The 14,602-nt window shown below is 37.0% G+C and overlaps 1 protein-coding gene across 2 annotated transcripts in view; it reads right to left on the bottom strand.

Moving 5' to 3' along the window:
• Positions 1-3,712: 3,712 nt before the first annotated feature.
• PHLDB2 (pleckstrin homology-like domain, family B, member 2) overlaps positions 3,713-14,602 on the bottom strand; it is a 245,392-nt gene continuing 234,502 nt past the window's right edge. For both annotated transcript variants that reach the window (XM_011932762.1, XM_011932763.1), the window contains 5 exons: positions 11,834-11,924; positions 10,766-10,912; positions 8,692-8,911; positions 4,688-4,773; positions 3,713-4,072 (listed from right to left, as the gene is read on the bottom strand). In XM_011932762.1, coding sequence (XP_011788152.1) covers positions 3,932-4,072; positions 4,688-4,773; positions 8,692-8,911; positions 10,766-10,912; positions 11,834-11,924 — 685 coding nt within the window. In that variant the 3' untranslated portion in view covers positions 3,713-3,931. The remainder of the gene's footprint in view (positions 4,073-4,687; positions 4,774-8,691; positions 8,912-10,765; positions 10,913-11,833; positions 11,925-14,602) is intronic.

Raw genomic sequence — 14,602 nt, 5'->3', positions numbered from 1 at the left:
GCTGGGATTACAGGCTTGAGCCACCGCGCCCGGCCAGAAGGGACTTTCTTAACCAAGATTTCAAAACCTCACCATCATAAATATAATATATACTTGTATACGAATTTAAACTTTTTGAATGGCAAAAGACACCTTAAGAGCTTAGAAAAATGGATTTTGTAGCATGGATACATTAATACTTCTATTCAGCCTGCTCCTAGAAATAAAAAAAATAATTCCAATAAAATTGGCCAACAGCTATAAATAGGCACCCCATATAAGAAAACATGATGCTCAAACTCACTAAATGAAAAACTGGAATTAAAAAAATGCCTTTTCCCCCCATTCATTTGGCAAAAAAGAAATAATTGGCAAGAATGCTAGACACTGGCACGTATGATTGCTAGGAAGGTGAATTGCTGAAATTTGTTGTCAAGTAACATGGCCACATCTACAATTTTAAAATATGCATCCATTCCTGTGCCTTTTAACGCAGTGGCACCAGTTTGTGATTATCCTATAGAAAACAACACTAGTTCTTAAGACTGCATATTATCTACTACACCGTTTTTAGAGGCAGAGAGAAGAAACAAATGGGAATGGCTAACACTAGAAAAGTAGTTGAATAAATTGTAGTACAAGGGTTTCCAGACTCCAGCTCTGAATACCTTTCAAACTAATTCCTGGGGGCCTTAAGCATCAACCATGAAGTTTTATGTAGTAGCTTCCTATTTAAAGGTTATGGTGGCTTGTGTAATACTTTGAGTATATATAAGATAGTAAAGTAACATTTATTATCCTGGTTATAAATTTGGGGGGCAGTAATTGGTACCAGAATTTAAGGCAAAGTTTGCATATAGTGAATTCAGCATGTCTTTGGAGTCGTGAGAACCTGGACTGTTGGCACAGTCTGGAACAGTTAGATAAATAAAGACTGAATAGATCTCTTTCTTGAGAGGTGGGATGCCTATCTACTAAGGACATACAGTTAAGGACAGCAACTTGATTTCAGGACATACTCCAAAAGATGTTGAGCTGTGTTGCCCGTTCTCCATTAGACCTGTTGTAGACTCTAAGGGACTAAATCACTAAGGTGATGCCTAGGTGATGCATGCCATTTCATCATCCCTTATATCTCTTTTTGTTTTTTTGTTGGCGTATTTTTTTTTTTTGAAAGAGTCTCGCTCTTGTCACCCAGCCTGGAGTGCAATGGGGCGATCTTGGCTCACTGCAACCTCGGCCTCCTGGGTTCAAGTGATTCTCCTGCCTCAGCCTCCCGAATAGCCGGGATTACAGGCACCCGCCACCATGCCTGGTTAATTTTTGTATTTTTCATAGATACGGGGTTTCACCATGTTGGCCAGGCTGGTCTCGAACTCCTGACTGCAGGTGATCCACCTTCCCTTGGCCTCCCAAAGTGCTGGAATTAGAGGTGTGAGCCACCGCATCTGGCCCATCCCTTATATCTTAAACACTTCTCTCTGCATGTTTTGGATAATTGCAAGTATTCTCAATCACTTCTCTCCTTTTTCTTCCCCTTTATTTTTGCAAGTCTTCTTGCATTTTACTTGCAGTAGGATGAAAAATCTCACTGGTCATAGTGGGAAAATCACTGCACAGAAAAAGCAGAGAAACCCATGGATTATTTTCTGTATTCACTCTTGCTGTCTAACAAATTAGAAACAATCATGGCTAGTGGCAAGTACAGATGCTTTTACGGACAGTAATGAGCTCGAAGTAGACAAATTTGTTTCCACTCTGGGTACCTATTGTCAATGTTGACTTTATCAGTATATAAAGGGGGCAAAGGGACATACTGCTGAGGGAAGCTTCTGTCTCTGAAATCTGCTGCCTCAGTTCAGGAAGACAAATGAGATCCCCACCAAATAAATCTTTATATCACATTTACATGATTTTTTTTTCCTGTAAGATAAAAGGATAAATAAACACGCTCCTTGCAATCCCCAGCAATAATTGTATTTGTGTAAACAGACAACAATAAGATGTTAGATTTTTTTCAGGGTTCATTTCATTTTGTAAGCAATAGGATATAACCAGAGATAGTTCTATTGGAATACTTCAGTTTATACACTGCAAATCATAATGTTAGCACACAACAAACTTTATGTAGTTTCTACAACTGTCATGTGTGATTAAGTCATCCTCCATCATACTACAGACAGGTAACTTCAAAATGAGAGATGAGTTTATTTTCAAATGTGAAATCAGGTCAACATTTTCATCCAAACTCAATATATTTAACACACATATTTAAGAGGCTTACTACATCATGCAATTGTATTAGAACACCTTTACAATCCTATGAAGAGAGTACAGTGCAGAAAAGTCGTATCTTTACATTAACCAACAAAATCTTAGCAATTACATTTTAGTCTTACATCACTACAGGGTTTAAAAGTGATCGCTGCAAAATCAGATTTAAAAAATGTCTTCCACAATCATGATTTTTGTCCTTCACTGTTCAAGTAAAATCTTGTGTCATCCAGTTGCAAAATTTTTATTATTGACAACATGTATACGTGTATACAAACCACACTGCAAATTAACAAAAGAATTGTGCCCAGTCAGGCTGACAAAGTTTAATAAAGAGACACTTCTAATCTAATCATTTCATCTTGTAAGTAATATCTTTATTCTCTACATCTATTCATTTGCCATGTTTTAGGAAAGAGCACATTCATACTTTCAAACATGCAAAACATGATAAACTAGAATAAATGGCACTGGAAAAACCATTATAAAAGAGACTTGCCTGAAGTCATTTCATTTGACAAAAATTAACTAAAAAAAAGGCTAATTGTAAAAAAAAACATAATAAAATAATACATTATAGAGAACATTAAGTTGAACTTCATTTGCCACTTTGTAGAACTACACCACTTCTGCAAAGAAGTACTTTAATTGGTCTGTTCTTTGGTGAAAACAGAGTTATGATTTCAGTTATGTCTAGGCAGCAGTTAGCAGGCGTGTTCCACAACAAAAAGGAATCAGACAATCTAAAGGACATTGGTTACTGGTTGCCTTTATTCTCAGCACCAGGAATGCAGAAATATTCAGCAAAACAAGCTGCTAACACCAGATATTCTCTTTATTTAAAATTGTTCAACATGACAGAATGCCTGTTACGTAACATGATTTTTTTTCTAAAACACACAGCCTTTTGCTCTTTCTTCTTTTTCAAAAAGTGGTTTAATATATATATATACACACATATATATACATATATAAATATATATGTATAAAAACATATATATATATATTAGCTTACACCGGTGGTGACACTGCAAAGTCAATTTCCTGGGCATTTGATGGCATCAGAATACCATTTTGCAATATACAGAACAATACGAAATGCAGTTCATCACTTGCAGTTACTACTGTTCCACAGAAGTCAGGTCAGGTCTTTGGTTTTGGTGCAGTACTTAAAAAATTAAGGCAAAACTCCTCCTAAAATGTATTTCCCTCCCAAGCCCTTATTTGCTTATGTTTACAAAATAACTGTCAACAAAATGCTACCTTTTTTAAAAAAAAGCCAGCTGATTACCAATAATGTCAATGCCAATGATTTGGGTGATAAAGTTATTCTGTATTTCCAAGTATATACAGATATTCTGTAACCTGTTTATTTAACCAAATCCAACAACTGATTAAAAACAGTTTATAAGAAATGTTCCTATAAGTGATCCGATTTATCAAAATAGTGTTTTCTTTGTCATGGAAGCTTCAATTCTTTTGCTATTTGTTATCAAGGTTTGTGTTAAAACCCCTTCTTTCTTTTTTACAAATAATTTGTCTTGATATGAAAGGAGTTCTGAGTGTTTACAGCCCAAGGGATGGATCTGTTGGGTTTTCTCATCCGGGGTTGAATATGGCTTCATTCTTGTAAGAGATTATTGCAGTCTGCCCTGAAGTGGACTGTTGCCTCAGTTCACTACAACAAGAAGTGAGTGTAACCTTCTGCCCCCGTAACTATAACATCCATCCAGATCCGCATGGCTTCTGGCGATGGGGCCACCATATAATAGATTCTGTCATGAGTCTTGACGCTAAAGGTGAGTAACGGATTAGGACTCTAAAATTCAAAAAAGGAAAAAGAATGTAAAATAAACATCTTAAAATACAACATTAAACAACACAGACATGTGAAGACTTCTTTAAAATCTTCAATTTATTAAATTTACAAAGGCGTTACTTTTGCTCTACTGTAACTCACACACCCGCCCCAGAGCCTTTTTCAGGATTGAACATTGAACATTTTGGCCTTTCTGAAAAAGAAATCTCAGACAGAACTCACAAATTATTTCAGCAGCTAGTTTGTAAAGCTCCAGCAGGGTACCTAGCTGAGAGTAGGAGCTTAATAAATAGTAGCTGTTATTCTTAGCCCTACGAGGACATGCTCATGATTCCCCTCTTAACTATATGGTAGCTTCTTTTTAGAAACCTGGCAGTCACTTTGTAGGGTTTCCCAGACCATTATGTCCAGAACGTTTCCTCAATTTGCTATGACATTTTTTTCCTCAAGAAGATCAGCCATCCCACTCACTTCGTGTTTACTTTTCCAGCACCATTCTGATCATCTCTATCTGTTATATCAGAACATCAACTTCAAACTTCTGAGACTCTAAAAATATTTTTCCCTTCTTAATTATGCATTCAAATTGTAGGAATTTAGAAAACTGGTGTTTACCTTATTAGCATTCTTGAGGTGATCATAATACACTTCTTCAATGGCTTGAAAGTATATTACTCCTTTCAATTTAGTTTCATGCTTGTCTGCAAAGACAGATGAGGGTTAAATACTTTATCGCCACGGAGGAACAGAAAAAATAATAATTTTATTACAATTATAATCATTAAATTATTTACAAAGTATTTAATTTATCTAAGATTAATTCAGAGAACTTGGGCTAGTGCACGAGGCCCCTTCTATCTATATTGGAAAAATAAAAAAGAAAAGCCATAAAATTACTAGCTGCAAACTAAAGAACCTGATGACTGCCTAAGGCTCTCCAGCCGATTACCTATCGAATTTTTTATTTAGGGTGCTTGATTTTTCGCCCCCCACCTCTGTTTTCAACAGAGCTTCAACAAATAATTTATTGTCCTTTCAATGCAACAATTTCCAAACTGTTTTCAAAGATTTCATCACATTTACCATAAAAACAAAGCAAAACAAAAACAACCAAAACATAACTCAAACATATAGCACCACTCTGTGATCTGTTAAGTTCTTGAAATATTTTGTAAGTTGAACTCTGCAAAGATCACAGTGCATGTCAGCATATTAAAGAATTTTAAAAGCATGAATGAGGAGGTAGGGAAAGAGACTCTATCATACCCTAGTAGTGGAAGTGCAAATCACACAGCCTCTTTTGGAAGACAGCTGGTAAATCGGCCGGCCGCGGTGGCTCACGCCTGTAATCCCAACACTTTGGGAGGCCGAGGCGGGAGGATCACGAAGTCAGGAGATCCAGACCATCCTGGCTAACACGGTGAAACCCTGTCTCTACTAAAAACACAAAAAAAAGTTTAGCCAGGCTTGGTGGCGGGCACCTGTAGTCCCAGCTATTCGGAAGGCTGAGGCAGGAGAATGGCATGAACCCCAGAGGTGGAGCTTGCAGCGAGCCGAGATCGCACCACTGCACTCCAGCCTGGGCAACAGAAAGAGACTCCATCTCAAAAAATAAAAATAAAAAAAAATAAAAAAAATAAAAACAAAACAAACAAATAAAAAAAAAACACGCACACACACAAATCCTCTTAGTAAGCAATTCCACTTCTAAAATGTTACTGCATAAGATCTGGTATGTGTGCAAATAAATGTACATGGATTTGTGTTTCTTGTAGCACAAGGTTGCAAAAGATCTGCTTGAGCTTTAATAGGAGACTGATTCAATTACAGACCAGCCATACAATGAAATCTACAAAGCTACTGAAATGATGGAGGTACATCTGTATATGCTCCTAAGGAAAAAACCCTTGAAATACTATCACATGAAATAGGGTATGAATAGAATGAATAATTTAGTCCCAAATATATAAAAGAAAAGAAGAAAATATATACATACTGAAACATATATAAAAATGAATAGAGAAAATTTAAAACAATATTTCTAGCTTGAAAATGAGAGATCAGAACTTTCGTGATGATAAAGAGACTTACTTTCATCATACAAATTTTGGTTATATTTTGAATTTTTTACTAGGTGAATGTCCCTTTTTAACTACAAAAAGCTAGTCTAAAAAATAATGGCCCTGAAAGGTTCAGCAGAGTAAAACTATTTAATTGCATTTAATCCAAAATATCCTAACCTATTTGCCCATGGACCATAATTTTTTGTTTGTTTTTCCTATTCCTTGTGAAACACTGTTTTAACTGATACCATGTTCAGTAAGTTTCAGTCAGTTTCTGTGAAAGGCAAGGTCAATGTATCTCTCAAACATTTGCTGGAAATGATATTGCAGTAATTCATGAGAATACAATAATACTTTGTTTTCTGAAAGCAAATGTAAAATAAAACCTGGAGATAAAAGTCAATCTTGCCAGTGTTTCAAGGTTTGTAGGGCACTTCATATATGAGAAAGAATTCTGAAAAATATAAGCCTCACAGCCACATTATGAGCGAAGAGAAGCAATAATGCTATCGTAAATTGATGAGATAACGCTACCCATTCTGTCTCTCTCAGTATTATCCCATCAATTTGCTGACATATTTTCTAGGCCTCGGTTTTCTTTAGAGACTCTCCTAAAGATCCCAGTCAATATGCAGGAGGCCAAGGACAGAGACCAGGGACATGAATAACACAGAGTCCTGGGACTTTGCCAGTCAGCGTTCACATTTGCAGCTCCTTCACAAGCACACGGCCATTTCCCTCGCTGACAAGCAGAAGGGACGTGGCCCCTGTAGGGTAAAGTACAGCCTGAATTGTGATCTGGATGACTGCCTGCAGACTGATCTATTGCTGGGCTTGTTGTGTATGAGAAGCAGGGGCGGGGGTAGGAGTGGACAAAGCTGATAGGTGATGGCCGTAAACAGAGCTGAATGGGTAGCGTTTGTCCAACTAGGTCTCACCAGCCAGTTATATCATAAATACATATTAAAAAGTGAATGAAATATAATTTTTGCTTGTTTTTTAAAAATTAGGGTTCTGGGTAATTTTTCATATACCAAGAAGGTTTTGGTGTTTTTAAAAAATTGAAATCAGTCATCAGCAGGTTGGGTTTGGAAAGACACACTTACATGGGTCTGAAGCTTGGAGCTTAGGTTTGAAGCAGTTGGCCAGGGCATTAAACCACTCGCCTGGCCGAAAGATGAGAGAATGAAATAAGGCTCACAGAGAACAGGAGCACAGAAGAAGAGCGAAGCAGTTTTGTCTGAAGTTCTTTAAAGTTGTATTTTTGGAAAATTCTGGGTGAGGTTTTCTGAAGACAATACCACATCATACAGTTTTGTTTCTGCAGTGTGCAGACACCAAATTGTATTAACTGAAGAAAGCAGCTCTGGATGTTTATAAAACCCAATGACAAAAAGCCCTAGAGAGGTAAAGCAGGGGACCTGGGACGGGAAGGCCACTGGCTTCAGGCCACTAACTTCTGCAGTAACTGGAACCTCATCCAAAGTGCTCCTCAGTGAAAGGCGGGCATTCCCCTACCAGCTCATCTTCCAAAATCTGGGGCTCCTGAGCCACTCTTTCCTTTCTTCCACAGGCTGCTTGGTTTCTCACACTTCTCCTTATAAACATAACCTGACCTCACTGGATTGATTAAATGACTAGACTGTTATTTATATTTTATTGTATCGATACATTACTGATAGTCACTCCAAAACAGGGTTTTTTCATAACATCTGGTATGACACCACTCTTTTTTGGCACCTGAAAAGAAAGCAGAGCTCTACCTATACTAAAAATGGACATGTTTCACATGTGATCCCAGAAGAAATAAGAGGTTCTTAAGAAGTATGCCAGTGGCACTAATATTTCCGCATTTATATAAGATTCGGTAGGGTATGTTTCTTGTCAGCCGACATTTAAGAATCCAAAAATATTTCAGTCACTTAATAAATACTACTGATCACTAGTTTATCAACGAGCTTTACTATCTGTGCTTAAAAGACCATTCTAGTTTATGAACTATAGTTGAATGATTTTCAGCTACAGTTGCCTAATTGTGTGTGACTTAAATGGGATGTATGACAATCAATCAATCACAAACCACGCCCCCTTTTTTTTTCTGGTGTGGTGGTTTGAAAGGCAATATTTTTTCTGATCCCACCCTATAGTGATAGTACTTCTAGTATGATATTGTGATGTTTCATAAAAGTGAACATAAACAATTTGTTACCAAAATAAAGAATGCATTAAAACAGAAGAACAAATAAAAGGCATTATTTTGATATAAAGAATAAATTTTACTTAATATGTATTGGGACCTGAGTTTACTTCAGAAGTAACATAGAACGTTTCACACTTTTTAAAGTAACATATAATGTCTATTATTTCTAGAAAGGAAATTCATATCATATGGACTATATAATCTAAATATAAAATAATGTACATCTATAAATCTAATATTGTCATTAATTCTGTTATGTATAAACCTACCTATTTACACTGAATTTCAATTGCCTTTGCTCTTTAACACGGGGTTCTTGGTTTGAGTATACGGCTTAAATTTTTTTTATCACCTACCTGCATAATAAGAGAATGTTCGCTTGTTCCGATCAAAAACAAACCAACGTTTTTTCCATGTTTTAATTTTCCCACCCATTTTGATGAGGAATCCTCGGCAGGTCTTCTCTGTGATTGATACATGGTAACAGGTGTCAATATTGTGGCCAGCAGTCTCTACATGGCTCCGCAAATCAAAGTCTTCCTTCCGGACAGGCAGGTAGCGTGTCAAAGGACGAGCCTGGAAAAGGGCAAAACTCATTGCATCTATAGCTATTTGTTTTGTTTTAGGTCACAGATGTTTAGAAGCAGAAATTAACTGTAAAATCTAAGCTTTAAAATGCCTATATGATTAAAAGAGCTTAAGATAAACAAAGCACTTATCATTTGGAGTCTAAAAAGTGGATAGGATTTTCAGAAAGATGCTGTAAAATGTAGGGGAGAGGTAGATAAACTCAGAGAACTGATTCTATTCCTTAAGAGGGGCAGCTGAGAAAATGAAAAAATGGTCATTTATCGTAGCATAAAAGATGTACTTTGCTCTTAACAAACACAGAGTAATGAAGTATGAAGTTTTCTGGGCTGCTCCTTGCAGATGAGGACTGCTTCACTGCTAAGTTTCCAGAAGTTTTCCCTGCCACAACTTAATAATCATTCTCAAGTAATCTCAAGCATGACATGATTGATTGAACACTATTTAGTAAGTACGGCCCCCACAGGATCCCACAAAGCTGTACTTGTCAGTTTACATATATTCCGATAGAAATTGACAGCAGAGGTTTATATTTTGAAAAGTAAAGCTAAAATAAATACAGAAGTGGAATCAACACGACCTAATGTAATGGACTGTCCAGGATCAGATGCCAAAGGGATGTATTCAGATGTCTTTTATGTTACTGATGGCTGGTATGAAAGCTCCTCCAATCTAGGAAGCATATATCACCATGGGTAATAGTTCTAAAATGGTGTCTTATTTTATGCTGTTAAATAACCCCACCTCTTTGCCTTGGGGAAATGACCTAACTACGTACTTGGAGGCAACACTTATAATCAGGATTAAAATAGAATTGTGCTTTTTGGTTTGGCTTCAGATAGTAAACAAGCATGGATGACTTTCACTACAAGTCAAAATTTGGCACAGGGTTGGGCACGATGAAATAAAATAAACAAATTTTACTTTCTACTTTTCCTTCAATACTTAACGTTTGATTGTGTGGTACTTTGGTTGTAACAGACGCTACAGGCTTACTAATACCTGAAAGCACACAAAGTCTTAAAGATAGTCTCTAACTGCTATACTATCAAACGGCCAGCAACCACAAAGAATAAAAGTAATGGTATCTTTTGCCTTTGAGTCTAGCGAATCTTGATAAAATGGAGTTGAGCTTTAAATTCATAGTACTTAACAAAACTTTATTAGTTTCTCAGAAAACATATTATGTAAGCAGCTATAGTGACAAGAACAGAGATTCAAAATCTACGATGACCAAGATAAGACATTAAACAAAATGTGTGGTTTCTCCAAATTCTGCTTGAGTACAAGCTTGTTCACAGGTGTGGATGCCTACTGTAGCAAAGAGGAACACATGTTACAATACAGCACTCAGAAAAAAAAACAAAACACCACCACCACAACCAAGACACTGGGCGTGGTGAAAAATTACCCAGCTCTAGATTGTTTGCTTGTAAAAGATGGCTTGGTAGAACCTCTTCCATTCCCCAAGCAAAGGTTTCAGTTCAGATGTTGTATTTGTTTTCAGCAGCAAATCCAGTTGCATTTTTAAAAGCTGCTCAAAAAAAATTCTCTTTTTAAAATGTACTCCAAGGAATGGGTGGAAGAAAAAGTGCTGCTCCTGGCAAAATGTTCCATGCATGACTAAGGAAAAGTGTCATTTGGTTGGTGGTTCCCTAAGAGCTTTGAAATGAACTCACTTTTTTTTTTTTTCACAGGAATGCACACTCTTCTCTTAACCTTTACATGTCAAGTGCTAATGCTCAGTGCCCAGGAAAGCATCCTCAGACACAGAATAGCTGTCTTCTAGGAACTACCACCAGGGGGCAACCTGCCCTTATCCATTCAGATTGACCGACCAACCTGTGCCCTTTGTTTCTCCCTTATTTTTACTTCCTTTTCTATTAACTTCTGCCTCTGGCTAGTTTCTTCCTGTAATCGTTTTTCCAGGATTTCCCGGCGTCGTTTTTCTTCTTCCAGGGCTCGTTTTTTGGCTTCCATTTCCCGTTCCTAAACATTATGCATCATAATGATTATTTTAAGACATACTGGTTATACTTGAATGGTTCCAACCAATATAAAAAAGATAATTCTTACTAGACAAATCTTGGTTTGTAGACTAGTCTCTTATAATACATAACCTATAAGAAAACAACTCATAACCATGCCTGGTATAGCTTCCAAAATCATCATCTGCAGAAATGCAACCACTAAATTTAATTAACAATTAAATTGTGGTCTTTAGTGAAAATCCAGCTTGCTAATATATTCAGTCATATCAACCAGCAAGTCTCCCATTTTAAATAAAAAGCCTCACAAACTGTCCCCAGCACTTATCATGTGATTTAGCCTGTCTTTTGACTACTGTCTTCTAACTGAAGGCCACGGTCCCTCTAATTCCTGTTGTTGCTCTGTAGCTTCCTGGCTGAAGGTCACAGAGGAAGCATATGGGGAAGTTAGAAAAGGAAAGGAGGTGCCCATTAGGGCAGGATGCAAAAGCATTTTGGGGGATTCCTAAGGAAGTCAGATTCTGACTTGAAATACAGTCATAATAACGTGGGATTTTAAATATTACAATAGTGCAGTTAGCACAAGCTGGGAAGGATGAAATAATGCATAAAGACATGACATTCCTCCCTGCTCCTTGGCAGGAACACAAAGCAGCCATCAAAAACAACAACAAAAAACTACAAGCGTTCATTTTGGTCTATGTCAATACTATATATTTCAAGTTATGGAAAATCCACTGCAGTAGAGAGCCTTAGAAATCATCTAACATCTTTATTTTTCAGATAAGAAAATGAGACTGAGAAAGGTTGAGTGATTATTCAAGATCACACAGCTCCTTAAGGAGGAGTATTGCCTGATGCCAAGCGCAGGGCTCCTGCACCATGGTATTACAGACCTCCGACATGAAAATATGAAGCTTACCCTGGATTCGAGCAGCCGCGTCCTTTCTGCATGAGCCTGCTTCAAAAGTCTCTCCATTTCTTCTATTCTAGCAATATTTGAAGTGCTGGCACTGAATCAAACACCAAAGCCTTTTAAGAATATTGGTTTAGACTGAGAAGTCTCTCTAATACACACACACACACACACACACACACACACACACACACACACACACGGGGTCAAGGGAGGTGCATGACAAAATCCAAGCATACATAATTTAAAGAATGTTACTTACGAGTCATTGGACCGAAGAGGCAAATCAATTCAACTCTGAAAATGGTAGGTGACACTGACTTACCTCAGTTTAGAAGACAAAATATAGGCAAGCAAAATAATGCCAATGCTTTACTCATAGGTAAATAAACCAAAACCAAATCTTACAAAGTGTGACTTCTAAATGCTTCCTCCAAAGTCTAAAAATAATGGCCCATGAGAGTCCTTCCCATTAGTTTAATGACTTAAAGATATCAGACCAACAAGACTATCACCAATGTTCTATGTAAATGATTGGAGCCTATATAATGTTTGGAGTCACTTTATTCAGTTGTGGAATATGTATTATGAGCTACTTTTTGTTGTCCCTTTATGTATGTGGACACTTCATTTATTAAATTATGATGCCAATTAAAACATGACTCCTCCTATAGGTGCAATGGATGGATAGCACCCAGTTTTGTGAAGAGTACCCCCTCATGATAACAATCAGAAAACTGTATAAAGAGATTTAAGAGGTTCAAAAGAAATGATGGGAAAGATATCACTCAAGTGAAAGATGAAACCAAAGGGAGTGAAAGGTGCAAGAACAGTCAGGGTAACTAAAAGACAAACTGAAAACTTGAAAATGTTTAACACAAAACAGGAAATTTTATTTTCCACTTGCTTACATTCTAGTTGACTGTTCTGGAAAAGAGAGACTATAACCTAGGTAAAAACTTATTTACTTTGCTATTTCAGCTATGGGGACCATATGCTGTTTCTAATGCATGATACTTGTGTACTCATGTAAGTACCTGTCTTCTTTACTAGACTCTCTTGAGGACATACAGACTTTCATGCCTGTATCCCTGTAGCATAGAACCCGGCATGGAGTAGGGATACATGTTTGTTAGACACATTCATATAAAAATAAATTCATTAAAAATTCATATAAAAATGAAAAATCAGAGCCCTCTTGGTTATAGATAATTATTAATACAGTATTCTCAAATTATATTTTTGCAAATCAAACCTAAGATGGTTTAAATCTAGGGTTAAGAGATCTATTGAAGAGAACACAGGGCATACAGTTTATTCTGTAATCAGTACTGACAGCCCCATTACAAAACACATCCATTAAGGAGTGAACTGTCTTAGGAACACCGGATCCTTATAAGCTTAACAATTAGTCTGCACTTCGCAGAGTAACCTTGGACCACTTTTTAGCCAAGTGTTTTCTCTCACATGAAAGAGAAGAACATGGCAATATCTTCTCATTATTTCCATTAGCCAGTGAGGAGATACAAAAGAGTAAGCTCTGTTCTCTTCAGCTAGCAAGAATCCAAGGGAAAGAAATCTTTTAATTTTTGTACAGGAATTCTTATTCTCCTTCATTGTGAATACCTGACTTCATGGATGGAAGGGGATAAACTTCATTGGTCCAATTGAGAAAGCCAAAGACATGCATGCAGGACATATAAGGGCACAAAATTATATTTATATTCTATAGTGTAGTTTGTGACATCAAATATGTATGTTTTATGTCTCTCATTAATTTGAAAATAATTTGAATTTCACTAAGTTTTAGGTCTTGAAAACTCACCAGTTAGTCAAAACAAACTCACCAATAGCCTAATGCCCATTTATCCCTTTTTTTCATATAATCAATGTTTATTGAGATTTCAACTGTTTACCATTTTCTTTGCTTACATGTCTTCCCTCCTCCTCCTACCATGAGGTTTATTGAGCATACATATACTTGACAAACAAAATTTGTATGTCTTTATAGTATACAACATGATGTTTTAATGTATGCATATATTGTGAAATGATTAGTACTATCAAGCTAATTAACGGGGCTCACTTCTGTAATCTCAGCATTTTGGGAGGCCAAGGCGGGCGGATCACCTGAGGTCAGGAGTTCAAGACCAGCCTGGCCAACATGGTGAAACCCCATCTCTACTAAAAAGAAAAAAAAAATTAGCCGGGTATAGTGGTGGGTACCTGTAATCTCAGCTACTCATGAGGCTGAGACAAGAGAATTGCTTGAACCCGCAAGGCAGAGGTTGCAGTGAGCTAAGATTGCACCACTGCACTCCAGCCTGGGCAAAGGAGTGAGACTCTGTCTCAATAACAACAATAATAATAGGAACACATTTATCACCTCATGTGGTTGCCTTTTGTGTGTGTGTGTGTGGTGAGACACATTTGTCCCTTAATTCTTTCTATGATAGCACTATTGCAGAATGGTAATTCCTAACAAGTAGTTATATGTGACCATGATCATCTTCCATAGTTGCTTTGCACAAAACTGACTCTGTGGTGCTGGCAACTGCAGACAACTAATCCCCATGGTCAGAAACTACTAATATTTAATGTCATTGTCTTATGAGATCTTCTGAATGTCAAAAAATTGAAGCCAAAGTAGAAGATGCCTGTAAAAGCTGGAGTGCAAAGGGGAGAGAAAAACAGGCATTTCTCTTCTGTACCACCATCAACTTTAAAACAAAATTCATGATAGTCTAAGATAAGCTGTTACCATTATGATGGAAA

The sequence above is a fragment of the Colobus angolensis genome, unplaced genomic scaffold, assembly GCF_000951035.1.
Source record: "Colobus angolensis palliatus isolate OR3802 unplaced genomic scaffold, Cang.pa_1.0 Scaffold98, whole genome shotgun sequence".
Classification (NCBI taxonomy): Eukaryota; Metazoa; Chordata; class Mammalia; order Primates; family Cercopithecidae; genus Colobus; species Colobus angolensis.
The sequence above is the reverse complement of the archived record's forward strand: the minus strand, read 5'-3'. Positions and strand labels throughout refer to the sequence as shown.